This window comes from Ranitomeya imitator, chromosome 1 (genome assembly GCF_032444005.1).
Source record: "Ranitomeya imitator isolate aRanImi1 chromosome 1, aRanImi1.pri, whole genome shotgun sequence".
NCBI lineage: Eukaryota > Metazoa > Chordata > Amphibia > Anura > Dendrobatidae > Ranitomeya > Ranitomeya imitator.
Genome location: NC_091282.1, coordinates 1,210,227,161 through 1,210,244,728, shown reverse-complemented (window position 1 = coordinate 1,210,244,728; position 17,568 = coordinate 1,210,227,161). Strand labels below are relative to the sequence as shown.

General features: G+C 40.4%; 1 gene segment (V, D, J or C); it reads left to right on the top strand.

The window, feature by feature from the left end:
• Window positions 1-16,489, top strand: part of LOC138657283 (Ig kappa chain V-III region VH-like) — a 54,837-nt gene extending 38,348 nt beyond the window's left edge. The window contains 2 exon segments of the V gene segment in view: window positions 6,078-6,413; window positions 16,185-16,489. Of these exon segments, the coding sequence occupies window positions 6,078-6,413; window positions 16,185-16,216 (368 nt within the window).
• Window positions 16,490-17,568: the final 1,079 nt, after the last annotated feature.

Here is a 17,568-nt window from a genome sequence, read left to right as displayed (position 1 = left end):
CGTGATCGGGGGTCAGCGATGTGTCGGCATAACAACCAAAGGTCACCTTGAGAACTCTATGGTTGTTGATGCCAGATTGCTATGAGCGCCAGCCTGTCATTGGCGCTCAAATCAATTCAGTAAATCTACTACATAGGAGTGATCTGAGCTTCGCTCCTATGTAGCAGAGCCGATCAAGTTGTGCCACCTTCTAGCCTCCGCACTTGGAATTTTTTTCCTGTTTTCTAGTACACGACATGCTAAAACCAATGGTGTCTTTCAAAAGTACAACTTGTCCTGCAAAAAACAAGCCCTCACATGGCCATATTGACTGAAAAATAAAAATGTTATGGCTCTGGGAAGGAGGGGTGCAGAAAACGAGAACGCAAAAATGGAAAAGGGCTGTGTCTTGAAGGGGTTAATAAGCCATGACACATCGGTTGGGGGCCAGCAGCTGAGATGTCACTAATAATTAAGGCTCTCATTCCTGTAGTTGATTCAGTGTTTCTGATTCACTGTAATTCAGATCTGAATAAGAACTTCTAGATGCCTTCTTTACATGGACAAAATGTCCCCCTTGATCGATTCATATCTTTGCATCAACATAATAAAATATGGAGATTTACCAGAGATGAGTTTGTCGTTTAGTACAGAAGATGGATTCACAAATTCTATGTCCAGTTGCAGTTGTGAATTGTTCTCATTTTCAGGGCCCGATCTAAGAGGTGGGCGGCCCGGGGCCCATTTTGGAGGGAGGCCCATTTTTCAAGGTGTTGCAATATGTAATGCAAAAACACAAAATGAAACAAACGCAAGTTTATTTACAAAAATCATTTACGCAGAGTAATTCAGGTAAAATCATTCATTTTTTACAATCCAGGCACTTTCCTTGATTTTCGTGCTGCAAAATCACTAATGAAGTCACTAAAGTCCAATTCACGCAGTAGATCTGTCTCGATGCTCATGATAGTTAAATTTACAAGTTGTTCCTGCTTCATGGATGCCCTTAACCGGTTTTCAACTAACTTGAGGTTTGAGAATGAACGCTCACCACTGCAGTTTGTTACCATCAAAATTAGATATATCCTTAGAGCTATCTCAATATTTGGGAAAGTGTCCTGCGCACCCTTTCCCATGATAAGCTTGTACATGAAAAGTTCAGTGCTATCATTTAGCTCATCGTCTGTGAATAAATTGGCAAATGTTACAAACTTACACAGTTCATCGATAAATGTAATGTCCAAGTCATCTGAATAAGACCTGGCAAGTTGCTCTGCTGTGGCCTTAACACTAGAAGTCCCAGAAATTTCTAGCTCCCCCCGAAGTCCTGAAAGAGGGTCAAATGACCCTTAAGGTACTATCACACTCAGCAACTTTCCAACGATCACGACCAGCAATATGACCTGGCCGTGATCGTTGGAAAGTCCTTGTGTGGTCGCTGGAGAGCTGTCACACAGACAGCTCTCCAGTGACCAACGATGCCGAAGTCCCCGGATAACCAGGGTAAACATCGGGTTACTAAGCGCCGGCCGGCATACTGTATATGTATATATGTATACAGTATATTCATCTTTTAGATTTTTAAAAATACAAAAAAGAAAATGGGCAGATTCAAAACTTTTGGCACCATGCAAGGTTCATAGCTAGTTCCCCTTTTGCAAGTATCACATCTTGTAAATGCTTTTTGCAGACAGCCAAGAGTATTTTATTTCTTTCAATTCTTGCGTATATATATATACAGTTAGCAAAAAGAAAAACAGATTGCCGCACCAACCGCTAGTGAAAACACCTGTACATGTGTGTGTCAGATATCCAGCGTATATGCCACTTGCAGAATTTGGGTGCGGCCACAGAAATATAATCCATGAAATATCAAAAACTATACAGTTTTTGATATATACAGTTAGGTCCATATATATTTGGACAGAGACAACATTTTTCTAATTTTGGTCATAGACATTACCACAATGAATTTTAAACAAAACAATTCAGATACAGTTGAAGTTCAGACTTTTAGCTTTCATTTGTGGGTATCCACATTAAAATTGGATGAAGGGTTTAGGAGTTTCAGCTCCTTAACATGTGCCACCCTGTTTTTAAAGGGACCAAAAGTAATTGGACAATTGACTCCAAGGCTATTTCATGGACAGGTGTGGGCAATACCTTCGTTATGTCATTCTCAATTAAGCAGATAAAAGGCCTGGAGTTGATTTGAGGTGTGGTGCTTGTATTTGGAAGGTTTTGCTGTGAAGTAAACATGTGGTCAAAGGAGCTCTCCATACAGGTGAAACAAGCCATCCTAAAGCTGCGAAAATAGAAAAAACCCATCCGAGAAATTGCTACAATATTAGGAGTGGCAAAATCTACAGTTTGGTCCATCCTGAGAAAGAAAGAAAGCACTGGTGAACTCATCAATGCAAAAAGACCTGGGCTCCCACAGAAGACAACAGTGGTGGATGATCGCAGAATAATCTCCATGGTGAAGAGAAACCCCTTCACAACAGCCAACCAAGTGAACAACACTCTCCAGGAGGTCGGCATATCAATATCCAAATCTACCATAAAGAGAAGACTGCATGAAAGTAAATACAGAGGGTTCACTGCACGGTGCAGCCACTCATAAGCATCAAGAATAAAAAGGCTAGACTGGACTTTGCTAAAAAAACATCTAAAAAAGCCAGCACAGTTCTGGAAGAACATTCTTTGGACAGATGAAACCAAGATCAACCTCTACCACAATGATGGAAAGAGAAAAGTATGGTGAAGGCGTTGTACAGCTCATGATCCAAAGCATACCACATCATCTGTAAAACACGGCGGAGGCAGTGTGATGACTTGGGCATGCATGGCTGCCAGTGGCACTGGGTCACTAGTGTTTATTGATGATGTGACACAGGACAGAAGCAGCCGAATGAATTCTGAGGTATTCAGAGCCGCCATACTGTGTGCTCAGATCCAGCCAAATGCAGCCAAACTGATTGGTCGTCGTTTCATACTACAGATGGACCATGACCCAAAACATAAAGCCAAAGCAACCCAGGAGTCTATTAAAGCAAAGAAGTGGAATATTCTTGAATGGCCAAGTCGGTCACCTGATCTCAACCCAATTGAGCATGTATTTCACTTGTTAAAGACTAAACTTCAGGCAGAAAGGCCCACAAACAAACAGCAACTGAAAACCACCAGTGAAGGCCTGGCAAAGCATCAAAAAGGAGGAAACACAGCGTCTGGTGATGTCCATGAGTTCAAGACTTCAGGCAGTCATTGCCCACAAAGGGTTTTCAACCAAGTACTAAAAATGAACGTTTTATTTAAAATTATTGAATCTGTCCAATTACTTTTGGTCCCTTTAAAAACAGGGTGGCACATGTTAAGGAGCTGCAACTCCTAAACCCTTAATCCAATTTTAATGTGGATACCCTCAAATGAAAGCTGAAAGTCTGAACTTCAACTGCATCTGAATTATTTTGTTTAAAATTCATTGTGGTAATGTCTATAACAAAAATTAGAAAAATGTTGTCTCTGTCCAAATATATATGGACCTAACTGTATATATATATATATATATATATATATATATATATATATATATATATATATATATACAGTACAGAGCATAAGATTGGACACACCTTCTCATTTAAAGATTTTTCTGTATTTTCATTACTATGAAAATTGTACATTCACACTGAAGGCATCAAAACTAAGAATTAATACATGTGGAATTATATACTTAACAAGAAAGTGTGAAACAACTGAAAATATGTCTTATATTCTAGATTCTTCAAAGTAGCCACCTTTTGCTTTGATGACTGCTCTGCACTCTCTTGGCATTCTCTTAATGAGCTTCAAGAGGTAGTCACCGGGAATGGTTTTCACTTCACAGTGTGCCCTGCCAGGTTTAATAAGTGTGATTTCTTGTCTCATAAATGGGGTTGGGACCATCAGTTGTGTTATGCAGAAGTCTGGTGGATACACAGCTGATAGTCCTACTGAATGGACTGTTAGAATTTGTATTATGGCAAGAAAAAAGCAGCTAAGTAAAGAAAACCGAGTGGCCATTATTACTTTAAGAAATGAAGGTCAGTCAGTCTGAAAAATTGGAAAAACTTTGAAAGTGTCCCCAAGTGCAGAGGCAAAAACCATCAAGCGCTACAAAGAAACTGGCTCACATGAGGACCGCCCCAGGAAAGGAAGACCAAGAGTCACCTCTGCTTCTGAGGATAAGTTTATCCGAGTCACCAGCCTCAGAAATCGCAGGTTAACAGCAGCTCAGATTAGAGACCAGGTCAATGCCACACAGAGTTCTGTTAAGAGGAGACTTTGTGCAGCAGGCCTTCATGGTAAAATAGCTGCTAGGAAACCACTGCTAAGAACAGGCAACAAGGAGAAGAGACTTGTTTGGGCTAAAGAACACAATAAATGGAAATTAGACCAGTGCAAATATGTGCTTTGGTTTGATGAATCCAAATTTGAGATCTTTGGTTCCAACCACCGTGTCTTTGTGCGATGCAGAAAAGGTGAACGGATGGACTCTACATGCCTGGTTCCCACCGTGAAGCATGGAGAAGGAGGTGTGATGGTGTGGGGGGGGGGTGCTTTGCTGGTGACACTGTTGAGGATTTATTCAAAATTGAAGGCATACTGAACCAGCATGGCTACCACAGCATCTTGCAGCGGCATGCTATTCCATCGGGTTTGCGCTTAGTTGGACCATCATTTATTTTTCAACAGGACAATGACCCCGAACACACCTCCAGGCTGTGTAAGGGCTATTTGACCAAGAAGGAGAGTGATGGGGTGCTACGCCAGATGACCTGGCCTCCACAGTTACCAGACCTGAACCCAATCGAGATGGTTCGGGGTGAGCTGGACCGCAGAGTGAAGGCAAAAGGGGCAACAAGTGCTAAGCATCTCTGGGAACTCCTTCAAGATTGTTGGAAGACCATTCCCGGTGACTACTTCTTGAAGCTCATCAAGAGAATGCCAAGAGTGTGCAAAGCAGTCATCAAAGGAAAAGGTGCCTACTTTGAAGAACCCAGAATATAAGACATATTTTCAATTGTTTCACACTTTTTTCTTAACTATATAATTCCACATGTGTTAATTCATCGTTTTGATGCCCTCAGTGTGAACATACAATTTTCATAGTCATGAAAATACAGAAGAATCTTTAAATGAGGTGTGTCCAAACTTATGGTCTGTACTGTATTTATATATATATATATATATATATATATATATATACTTTTTTTTTCTCCCTAAAATACAAAGTACATGAGTCAGTTTTAACTTTAGGTATTTTAAACAATAAAAGTTATTTTTACCATGGATGCCCAATAATTTTAATGCCACTGTAGGTCTCCTGCTCTTTGTTACAGGCACTGTCAGACGTCATATGTACAGGGATATTTGCCTAATAAATGACGCTTCTGGGGGAGAATATCTTCAAACAATCCTCATCTAACTGAATATACTACAAGCTTTTATCTGTATTAATCGTACATAATCTGATAGAAAACACTTCTATTTGCCCCAGATGAGAAACATAGGCTCATGTACCTTTATGGCGGCACTATTACGGCTCATACGGGAACACACTTTTCTCCATACAGTACAGATATAGAGTGTTAACATTCACAATGTGTTTTAAACAAAATGAGTTACTAATACGTTTCTGGCTCTGAGTATGATACTGAGAAGAATCAGGACATCACTGATGGTCAATGATCTCAGGATAATGATAGGGGATTAGATCTCTTCTGTAGGAGATCCCTGATTGCAGTAAGATCCAGATCACTGATCGCTGACACCCGGCACAATTTACATGTCTCCTGCTTTACATCTCTGCTCTCAGGGGACGTCTCCTCCAGTGATTACAGCTGGTATATAGGAGACATTGTGCAGGTGACATCTCTATAGTCAGTGGCCATCAGTCCAGGGAGATGACGATGGGTTTACAGGGAGTTGTGCTGGGTGTAATTCTTCTTCTCATCCATGGTGAGAGGTCCATGAGATGATGGACAGGACAGTGGTAGAGAACAGCACAATGAGGCGACATTAACACTAACACTTATGTTTCCTTTATCATTCCTTAGACTCCTGTGCACAGATTGTACTGACCCAATCTCCAGATCACATCACTGTGTCCCCGGGAGAAACAGTCACCATCTCATGTAAGACCATTAGTTTTGTAAGTAATGGCAACTTACACTGGAACCAACAGAAATCAGGACAACGTCCAGCACTTCTCATCTATGGTACAAGTACCCGATATACAGGAGTCCCAGACCGGTTCACTGGATCTGGATCATTTCCTGATTTCACTCTTAAAATCAGCGGAGCGACAGAGGACGATGAGGCAGATTATTACTGTATGCAGGGTCAGAGCCTTCCCATGACGTTCGGTAAAGGAACCACAGTAGAAATAAAACGTAAGTAGAGTATTAAATGTGAGCATTGTTTGTTCTGTATCTGATTATTATGATTATTTTATGCAGTTTGTTCTTGTTCTTCTTGTTGTGGAGCATTTTTGATCTAAGTATTGTAAAGAGAGGCTTTCATTCTCCTATCATTTTTTTGTGCGGCTAACTAGTGGTGTAAATAATCAAAATTTTAAAAAAGTAATTTAGGTGATGTAAATGACTTTCAAGATGACGAGAAGTATGCGGCACATTTTTGTACAATTGTTCAACAACTATAACTGTAAATGTATTTTTCTAATTTTTCTTGTTTAAAAGTTTTGTTTTATGTCAGTTTTTTTTTATCTGTTTTTGGTAAAATAAAAAAAAAATATATAAACACTTGATTGTTTTTCATGACTTTTAGGGAATCTAAGTAATTTGACTTCCATTTAAAAATATATATAACAGGATAAGACCCCAAAAATGTGCAAGCCATAGATAATAATAGAGCAAAGACATTTACCTACAAAAAAATGGAGTTTTGGAAATCACAAAAGCATGTGAGAAATAATGACGGAAAGGCTTTTGTATGATGTGTATACAATATTGTCTTGAATGTGATTCGGTTTCCTCCGTATTACACGCATGCGCAAAGCAATCTTGCCTTGCGCACGCTCAGTATGCTTTGCCCAACTGCGGGCAAAGCCGAAAAGCATTAGTGCGCATGCGGTGGTGCACTATGTCCCGGAACACAGCAAGATACTTCCGGGACAAGGTGCACGGGCGCATGCGCACTAATGCTTTTCGGCTTTGCCCGCAGTTGGGCAAATCATACTGCGCGTGCGCAAGGCAAGATTGCTTTGCACACGCGTGTAATACGGAGGAAACCGAATCACATTCAAGACAATATTTCGGCCAGCGGGAAAGGAAGGGGTGCATGAAAGAAAAGAAAACACCGCCCATCGGACCGTAAACAGGGCCCGCCAATTTCAGGTGACAGGTTCCCTTTAATATATTATGATACATTATCATATATATATAATATTTTTGTAAGATATATACACAATACATATATTTATATCATATTTATATATTATAATATATTACTTAACATATATAAAAAATTATTAGATTAGAATATTATAATAGTATTACCATCATTTTTTATTGTTTTTATCAAATACGTTTTTTTATATCGGCACTGGACATGGGGATTTTAGTGTGGTGAGAAATAATGATCATTCTAGAGTTTAATTTTAACTAATAAAGAAGTAAAGAAAACAATAAAAAAATTACATGTGATTTTTTTAAGAGGATTTGATACATGAGGCACAAGAGTATACGGCAGATTTTTGCACGTTGAGCATAGAGATAGTAAAACCACGGTAGAGATTAAACGTAAGTATACTTTAATATGTAAGGTTTTACCTTTTTTTATTTTTCTTGATTAGTATCTATTCTTGTTATTTTGCTTTGCTTTTTAGTTTTAACCTTTTTTCTATTTATTCTTGTTTCTTAAATATGTTATATCTTTATAACTTTTTTATTATCTATTTTTGGTTAAAAAAAAGTTAAAAATTACATTATTTTGGCTGGTTAAGACTCAAGTGAGTGTAGGTAATTTTACTTAAAATATGAAGAGCGCAAAAATGGGCATAGTACCTGATGCGAGTAATAATAAGGCGTGAAGGAAACAGCCATAGATGAAGATTTTGGGGACTGGTTGTGATCATTTTAGCTATGGTCCAATTTTACCTTTTGAAAAAAGTTTTAAAAGAAATTTAATAAGTTAGATTACAGTTGAGCGACTTTTACTCTTTTCGGATCGAGTCAGGTTTCGCGAAACCCGACTTTGTCAAAAGTCGGGTCGTGTGAAATCGGCCAAATATTGCAAAAAGTTGGGGGCCGATTGAAACACGAAACCCAATGCAAGTCAATGGGGAATCAAAGTCGGCAGTGAGTGGAGGACAGGAAACACCTACAGTGACAATTTTAATGCCAAAAACATCAATTCTTATTACTGAAGCTTGTCAATCTTAATTTACTTTATAATAATAGTTAGACATTGAAAACTGGGGGTCATTTGGCTAAAGTTGTGGGGGAGTAGGGCTGGCTCAAGATTTTCGTGGGCCCAGGAAACGCTGAATATGTCACGGCGGTGGAGCAGGGAGAGGTAAGTATTTCAACTTTGCAAGTGCTGTGATCACAAAGCAAGCAGGGGGGGGGGCACTCGTTGGCACTGGCACAGGGCCCCTCATAGTACAGCAGTGTGTTTGACGGCGGGTGGCACCTCCCACTGGCAGAGACACTTTTGCGTACTATGAGGGGCCCTGTGCCAGTGACGTCGCCAACGAGTATGCCCCCCCACCTGATGAAGGAGCCTGCACTTTCATCTGCACCTTCCTCTTTGTCCCCGTGTAAGGTGGTATAGTATGCGGGAAGGGGAACCTGACTTTCAGCAGGGTCAGATTCTGGCTGTGTAGAGTGCAAGGGGAATGTAGTGGTCTGGGTCCATGTATAGCAGACTCATCTAGCACTGGCTGGGCAATGGGCAGGATGAGGAGGAAACACAGATATAGGCCCAAATAATAAAGTGGGCTAAATGCAGTTCAAAATTGGTAACAGGAGTACACAGGCGGCATTGCTTTGTTCAGTGGAGGACAACTGTTATGAGTGGCAGACACAGTTAGTAGGCCCAAATAATAAAGTGGGCTAAATGTCTGCCAAAAAATTGTTCATAAATAAACAGGTGGCATAACTACGTACAGGGGTGGGCTTCTCTGCTGAGTAGCAGACAGTGGTAGTTGGCGCAAAGTATTAACTGGTCTAAATGGAGGCCAGGGCCACTGTATATTTTAACTATCATCTATCATTTCAACAAATTTGTATTGGCAGTGCCATTGAAGGATTTAACAGCACAGACTACACAGTGGTGGAGCAGGGAGAGGTAAGTATTGCAAGTGGTAGAGCACTGTTCGAGCTGGGGAGAACACTCTCTCGTGGGCGGTGGTACTGGCACAGGGCCCCTCATGTTACAACGGTGTGTCTGACATTGGTTGTGCCCCACTATGGTCAGAGACACTTCATTGTACTATGAGGGACCCTGTGCCAGTGCCGTCGCCCAAGAGTGGGCACACCCACCTGTCCAGGCAAACGGCACTCGCACGGGTGCTTGTGCCAGCTGGCAACCACCGCCCACGGGCTCTTCCACCAGACTTATCCTCATTTTTTGGAAAATCTAACCAAAATAACAACCATTATACGGTATTGTAAAACAAGGTAGAAGGTGTATATAAACTTGTTGAAAATTTAAATCTCCCTATTTTTTTGGGAGACTGAACCAAAACTCAGGCCCTGTGCATAAAACAACACAATGTAAGTGGCAGAAAGTGGCTGGAAGATATATGAAAATATACAAGGACTGTAGTACAATTTCAATCTCCCTACAATGATCTCAGTACAAGTATGGCAGCAATAAAAAGGACTGCTGCACACAAAAGTGTGGACAAATAAACTGTTAGGGCTAGCGGAACGCACCAAATAATAAGACAGATAAAGTATGGTGCGTTCGCAGCCCGGGGTCCACTGTGCAGAGATGGAACCTGCTGCCAAGTAATGTCGGACTATATGGCGGTACAAAGTGAATACACACACGGGTTAACCTCACCCGGTGTGAAGGAAGCGAACCCTGTTGCGTCACAGGGCCGCGGTACCGCACCAAGAGCGCAAGCAAGAAGTCTCAGAACTCAATCCCAAGACACAGGATTTGAGTACATAGACCTCATGCGCTCGACACCGCTACTGGGGTCTCAGAGTGACAGCATTAGAAGTACAAGAGTGCATGCAGTGCCGCACTGGCGAACGCCACTAACCACCCAGACTTGGGTCAGGAAAGCGCTGTGAAAGCACACGGCGCCGCACTGGCAGTCATAGCAATAAGACGCTGTATTGTGTGTCTACGTGCTGATGGCTAAGTCGGGCGCTAGATAGCAATCCTTCATTCGCGACCAGTCAACAACACTAGGAATGGGAATGATTTAGGAGCTTTCATCCATCGACATACATCCATCAACACACACACATTATCAAGTCTATACTAGCGCATGGCCGTGCGGTCATGCGCAGTTTATATAGTTGAAGCACGTTCAGGACCTTCCAATAAAGGACCAATGGGAAGCTGCTACCAAAGTTTTGCCCTTTCAGGACCTTCCTGGAGGACCAATGGTATGTGCTGCAGTACTTGAGCATGTGACCCTCGATCTCCAACGGGAGATCTTGCCCTGGGCATGCTCAGAAAGAGAAAAGCAGGACTTAGCCCCAAAAGCATCTGCTCGCCGCTGCCCAACACTGACTTCAATGGCAGAAGCAGGAAAAGCAGCAGTAACTCTTTGTACAGAGTGAGACTGAGCAAGACGCTGGGACTGACGTCTCCGCTGAGCAGACTCCACTGTGGCTGGAGAAGAATGGGAGACCGCAGCGGAGATGGCTCGAGATTCCCCTTGTGCAGAAGCGGGAACTCGACACCTAACAATAAACAAGATAACTGTGCAGAAAGGAGCAACAGGATTTTTGCTTTTAAAAAAGCAGTTGGTTTGCACAGCGGTGTACAAACAGCAATGCAGCTATCAGGGAGCCTTATAAGGCAGCCTAATAAGCTACAGAGCTGATGTACAAAAGTATAGCCATAGAGACAGAAGAGTCTGGGAATATAAACTGATGATGACCTTTGACACTCACACTGCAGGAATGAATGTGTCGCACGGATTTATGTCTTTTTATATCAACTAAGGAACTTGCCCCTCAGACCATGTGGGGTCATAACAACGGAGACCCTAATCACAGGACAATAAAACAATCCTTATCTAAGAATTGGCCCAATATTTATGGAAGTAACTGTTTATCACCCATGGTCATTCTGCTTCATGTCACCTGTCTTATCCATGGTTTTCCCTTTTTTTTCTATGCCATGTTGTGCATAAATATGTGATTCTTCAGAATTTGTTTTAGTCTTTGCCTGATGAAGAGACCTGTGTAGTCTCGAAAGCTTGCAATTTGTTACCATCTTTTCCGTTAGCCATTAAAAGGTATCAACCACTGAGGACTCTCAATTCTAAATATTTTTCTATCTACTGGCTAACACGGTACCAAGATATATTTCTTTCCTGTATCATATTGTAACAAGTATCCAAGTAATATTAGCATTTTTATTTTTTTTATAAATTAGATTCTTGTTTATATATTAATAGATGGTGGCCCGATTCTAACGCATCGGGTATTTTAAAATATGCATGTTCACATAGTATATTGCCCAGTGATGTAGTATATTGCCCAGCCACGTAGTATATTGCCCAGTGATGTAGTATATTGCCCAGCCACGTAGCATATTGCCCAGTCACGTAGTATACTGCCCAGCCACATAGTATATTGCCCAGCCACGTAGTATATTGCCCAGTGACGTAGTATATTGCCCAGCCTTGTAGTATATTGCCCAGCCACGTAGTACATTGCCCAGCCACGTAGTATACTGCCCAGCCACGTAGTATATTGCCAAGCCACGTAATATATTGCCCAGCGACGTAGTATATTGCCCAGTGACATAGTATATTGCCCAGCCACATAGTATATTGCCCAGCCACGTAGTATATTTGCCAGTGACGTAGTATATTGCCCAGTGACGTAGTATATTGCCCAGCCACGTAGTATATTGCCCAGTGACGTAGTATATTGCCCAGCCACGTAGTATATTGCCCAGCCACGTAGTATATTGCCCAGCCACATAGTATATTGCCCAGCGACATAGTACATTACCCAGTGACATAGTATATTGCCCAGCCACATAGTATATTTCCCAGCGATGTAGTATATTTCCCAGCGACGTAGTATATTGCCCAGTGACGTAGTATATTGACCAGCCACGTAGTATATTGCCCAGTGACGTAGTATATTGCCCAGTGACGTAGTATATTGCCCAGCCACGTAGTATATTGCCCAGCCACGTAGTATATTGCCCAGCCACGTAGTATATTGCCCAGCGACGTAGTATATTGTCAAGTGACGTAGTATATTGCCCAGTGACGTAGTATATTGCCCAGCCACATAGTATATTGCCCAGCCACGTAGTATATTTCGCAGCGATGTAGTATATTGCCCAGTGATGTAGTATATTGCCCAGCCACGTAGTATATTGCCCAGTGACGTAGTATATTGCCCAGCCACGTAGTATATTGCCCAGCCACATAGTATATTGCCCAGCCACGTAGTATATTGCCCAGCCACGTAGTACATTGCCCAGCGACGTAGTATATTGCCCAGTGATGTAGTATATTGCCCAGCCACGTAGTATATTGCCCAGCCACGTACTATATTTCCCAGCGACGTAGTATATTGCCCAGTGACGTAGTATATTGCCCAGCCACGTACTATATTGCCCAGTCACGTAGTATATTGCCCAGCCACGTAGTATATTGCCCAGTCACGTAGTATATTGCCCAGCCACGTAGTATATTGCCCAGTAACATAGTATATTGCCCAGTCACATAGTATATTGACAAGTAACGTAGTATTTGCCCAGTGCCGTTGAAGTCCTGGTGCATGTGTATGGTGCACGCGACAGCTTCCAGTCCCAGGGATGGTATGAGCACAGGACCTGTGATGATGTCACAGTCACATGACCGTGACGTCATGGCAGGTCCTTCTCGCGCAGGCGCGCAGGACCTGTGATGACGTCGCGGTCACATGACCATGACATCATGGCAGGTCCTTCTCTGTTATGATCTGGTGATTAAGGAGCGACATGAGACTAGCTCTGAGCAGGTGGGAACTATACTGACTGCAGTCCCTAAGCTCAACACAACACTACAAGTAGCCGTGGAATGCTCCTAACTCTGCCTAGGCATCTCGTCACAGCCTAAGAGCTAACTACCCCTAAAGATAGAAGCAGGAAAACTATCTTACCTCAGAGAAAATCCCCAAAGGATAGATTAGCCCCCCCCCATGTAATGACTGTGAGAGGAGAAGGAAATGACATACGTAGTATGAAACAAGATTTAGCACAGGAGGCCACTTCTAGCTAGATAGGAATAGTACAGGAAAGAGCACTGTGCGGTCAGTAATAAAACCTAGAAAAAATCCACCGCAGAGAAATGCAAAAAACTCCACACCTAACTAAAGGTGTGGAGGGCAAACTCTGCTGCCCAGAGCTTCCAGCTTAGCTGAATAGATCCATACTGATTAACTGGACAAATGAGCAAAAACAAGACAGAACTGAACAACAAAGTCCACAATAAGAAACTGCAAAGGACAAGCAAGGACTTAGCTTTGCAGAACTGGTCAGAGTGTCAGGAAAATCCAAAGAGCAATGACTCCAGGCTGGAACAATTGACAACTGGCATTGAATGAGGGCTAAGGCCAGACTAATATAGCCGAGCCCAAAAGACGATCAGTGAAAACAGCTGCAGAAGCTAAATCCAAGAAGCAGCCATACCACTCAAAACCACAGGAGGGAGCCCAAGAGCAGAACTCACAAAAATACTACTTACAACCACGGGAGGGAGCACAAGAGCGGAATTCACAACACTTCTCGCGCAGGCGCGCAGGACCTGTGATGACGTCGCGGTCATATGACCGTGACATCATGGCAGGTCAATCTCGCATAGCATCCTTGGCAACGTAACCTGCCGCTTGCACTGCCGAGGACACTGTGCCACGTCGGAGGGTGAGAATAACCTTTTTTTATTATTATTATTTGTAACAGATCTTTTTACTATTGATGCTGCATAGGCCGCATCAATAGTAAAAAGTTGGTCACACAGGGATAATAGCTGCGTTAATGGAGTGTGTTACACCGCGGTCTATTAACGCAAGCATTGACCCTGTGTGAGCGCTGACTGGAGGGGAGTGTGGAGCAGGCCCTGACTGTGGGGAGGAAGGAGCGGCCATTTTGCCGCTGGACTGTGCCCATCGCTGATTGGTCGTGGCAATGGTCGTGGGCGTTTTGCCATGACCAATCAGCGACTTGGATTTCCATGACAGACAGAGGCCGCGACCAATGAATATCCGTGACTGACAGACAGACAGACGGAAGTGACCCTTAGAAAATTATATAGTAGATTTATTTTCCTTCAATTAAGATTTTCAACACTCATTTTCAAATTAACAAAAATTACAATAAAATCATTTCACGAATAGGAAATAGATGATTCTATTACAACACTAGGTGCAAAAAAATTCCTTAAAAATAGTGAAATGTTATAATTGTGACAACATATCAGTAAGAGACTCACTTGTCTGTGCTTCTTAGGCAGCTTGCACTTAACTTGATTTTTTATCAAGTAACATAGTATATTTTATATTTATTATTCTTATTTATTTTAAGATTATTTTAAGTAATTTAGTATCTTTTAATCTTTTATTTTATGTAGTATAATTTTTTTTAACAAGGAAAATAGTTACATTGATTGTTGCTAATAGCTGCACATACAGACCGTCTGTTCAGAATAATGTCATCATAATCCCCAAAAATGTTAAGTGTCAGTTTTCATGAGACATCTGCAGACCTCATGTTCCATCATTTTCAGTGAACTGTAAAAGCCGACGTACTGGAGTTGGACAGGTTGCCAGTTCTGTCCTAAGTTATCTCTATTAGTTATGTTAAGCAAGTGCAGGACTTATTGAGCGATGGAAAATAGTGAACTCAATAATTATATTAGAGGACAAAAGGGAGTTGAAAGGTCAATACAAAAAGTAAAGTTTTGATTAGAAGCCTTTGTTTTGTAGAGGTTTTACTGTATCTATCTATATATCCATCTATCTTATATCGATTTATCCTATATCTGTCTATCTTTACCTATATCTATTATCTATCATCTACCTATCTATTATTTATTTATCTATCTATCTATTATATATCTAATTATCTAGCTGTCCAATATAAATCAATCTTTTAGCTATTATCTACATATTATCTATCTATTATCTATATATCTAGCTATCTATGTATCTATCTGTCATTTACCTATCCATAATTGCTGGCATTGCTGCGGTACCAGGATATAAGTAAAGTTGATATTCTTATTTTTAAGCAAACCTAAAAATTATAAAAGCGTAAAGGTAGATTGACACATCATCAAGTCTTCATTAGATAGATAATAGATAGATAGATAGATAGATAGATAGATAGATAGATAGACGATAGAAAGATAGTAGATAGATAATAGATAGATAGTAGATACATAATAGATAGATAAACTTAACATAATACCTATTTATATATATATATATATATATAATATATATAATATATATATATATATATATATATATATATATATATATATATATATATATTATAATAAAAAAGAGTTTTTGGCAAAGCCAGCTCACCGCTTTGAAGAAACAGGAATTCATCCAACCTGTGATTACAGTTCGCACGAAAAATGGATTGGGATAAATTCACACATGTAAAGAAAAAACTTTTTGTTTCTCCACTGATCAGTCCAATCATAGAGTAAAATATACCTTTTATTTATGCATTAAAAAGTTCCAGATTTCTTTAATAACAGTATTGCATACATTCAATCCCTTATGGACGACATATTTCGACACGACATGTGTCTTCCTCCTGGTCTACCATTGGACTGATCCCTGGAGAAACAAAAAGTTTTTTCTTTATATATATTATAATATAAATATTATAATATTATAATATAGATTATAATTATAATATATATATATATATATATTATTTATGTTTTTCTTACATATATTTTTATAATTAATATTCAGCTTTGTTGTTTTTTAAAGCTCGTCGGAGTACAAGAAGTGTGGCGAACTAGCCTGTGAGGTGACACATAAGACTCTGTCCTCAGCATTGGTGAAGAGCTTCAAGACGGTGGAGGGTTAGGAGACTTTTCCCTATTTCTCTATTTAATGCATTCTATGCTGCATGTCGATTTACAACAATATACGCCTTACATAAGCCATGCGATCGTATTTGGCAAAACACAACTTTTTGTATTGTAAATCACGTCATAGAAACAAATGATAATTGTTTTCTGCTTCTTTTCATAATATGTCGGAAAAATAAATAAAAAAAATATTCTGCTTCATACTGGTTTGGTTTATAGTTATTTATTATTATTTATTTATTTAAAAAATTTCAGAATCCTTATTAGATTTAATAATGGACGTTCTTCATTCAGGACCCTTATCAATAATCCATGGGGGTGCTGCTGAGAAAACGGGAATACTTGGCAGCTTCCACTGTGGATTACAGATGATCGTTGGAGATCTTAGCAGCTGCACATAATGTGATCAACTTGTTTTTGAGGTCCCTTCTAATTAAAAAAAAAATTGTTCAGAATGAAAGGTTATACAAAACTATAAGCCACAACATGGTCAACAGAAGTGGTGAATAGAAGTCCCTTCCAAAAAAACAAGTTCTCTCTTATCCATAGAAGAGGAGATAACTTGCTGACCGCAAGATCACATCTTGTATGGAGTGAAGATTCACATGCTTGACCACTGCTATTTATGGTACTGCCAGAGGAAGCCAAGATCTCCAAACCTAAGATCTCTGAGGTCCCAGAAGTCAGATCCGTAGTAATCCGTAGCTTATCCCCTACCTCGATTAGAGAGGATAACTTTTTTAGACTGGAATAACCCTTTAAGGGCACAGGTACATAGAAGTCTCATCTCCCCCATGGACCAAACATTTGACATGGGCCTGAAACGCTACGTAAAGTTCATATAGTTACCCCTTAGACCTTTCTGTGGTCAAAATCAATTGTGACAGCTTTCCTCAGGTGCCCAACAAATCCAGATGGATCATATGGAGCTCATGAGCACCATGTGTATCTATCCATTGAGATCCAGATATTTATTTCAGTGGTCATATAATAGAGTATTAGAAAGGTCCAAGTTCTTTGAGATGATCACCTGAAGATGTTCATCTTCTAGTGGAATGGTCCATTCAAAGAAGAGGGTCAATGTATTGTATCAATACAGGAGGTCCTTTGTAGAGGTTTTTTATCTACAGTATATATCTTTCTATCTATTATCCATCAATCTTTCTTTTTACACTACATATAAACCCATACCATTTCTTACTGACTCGTTACATAAAACGTACATATATTACATAACAGTGTACTCTCATTTTATTTTGAACACCGTTGCGCTAAGATTC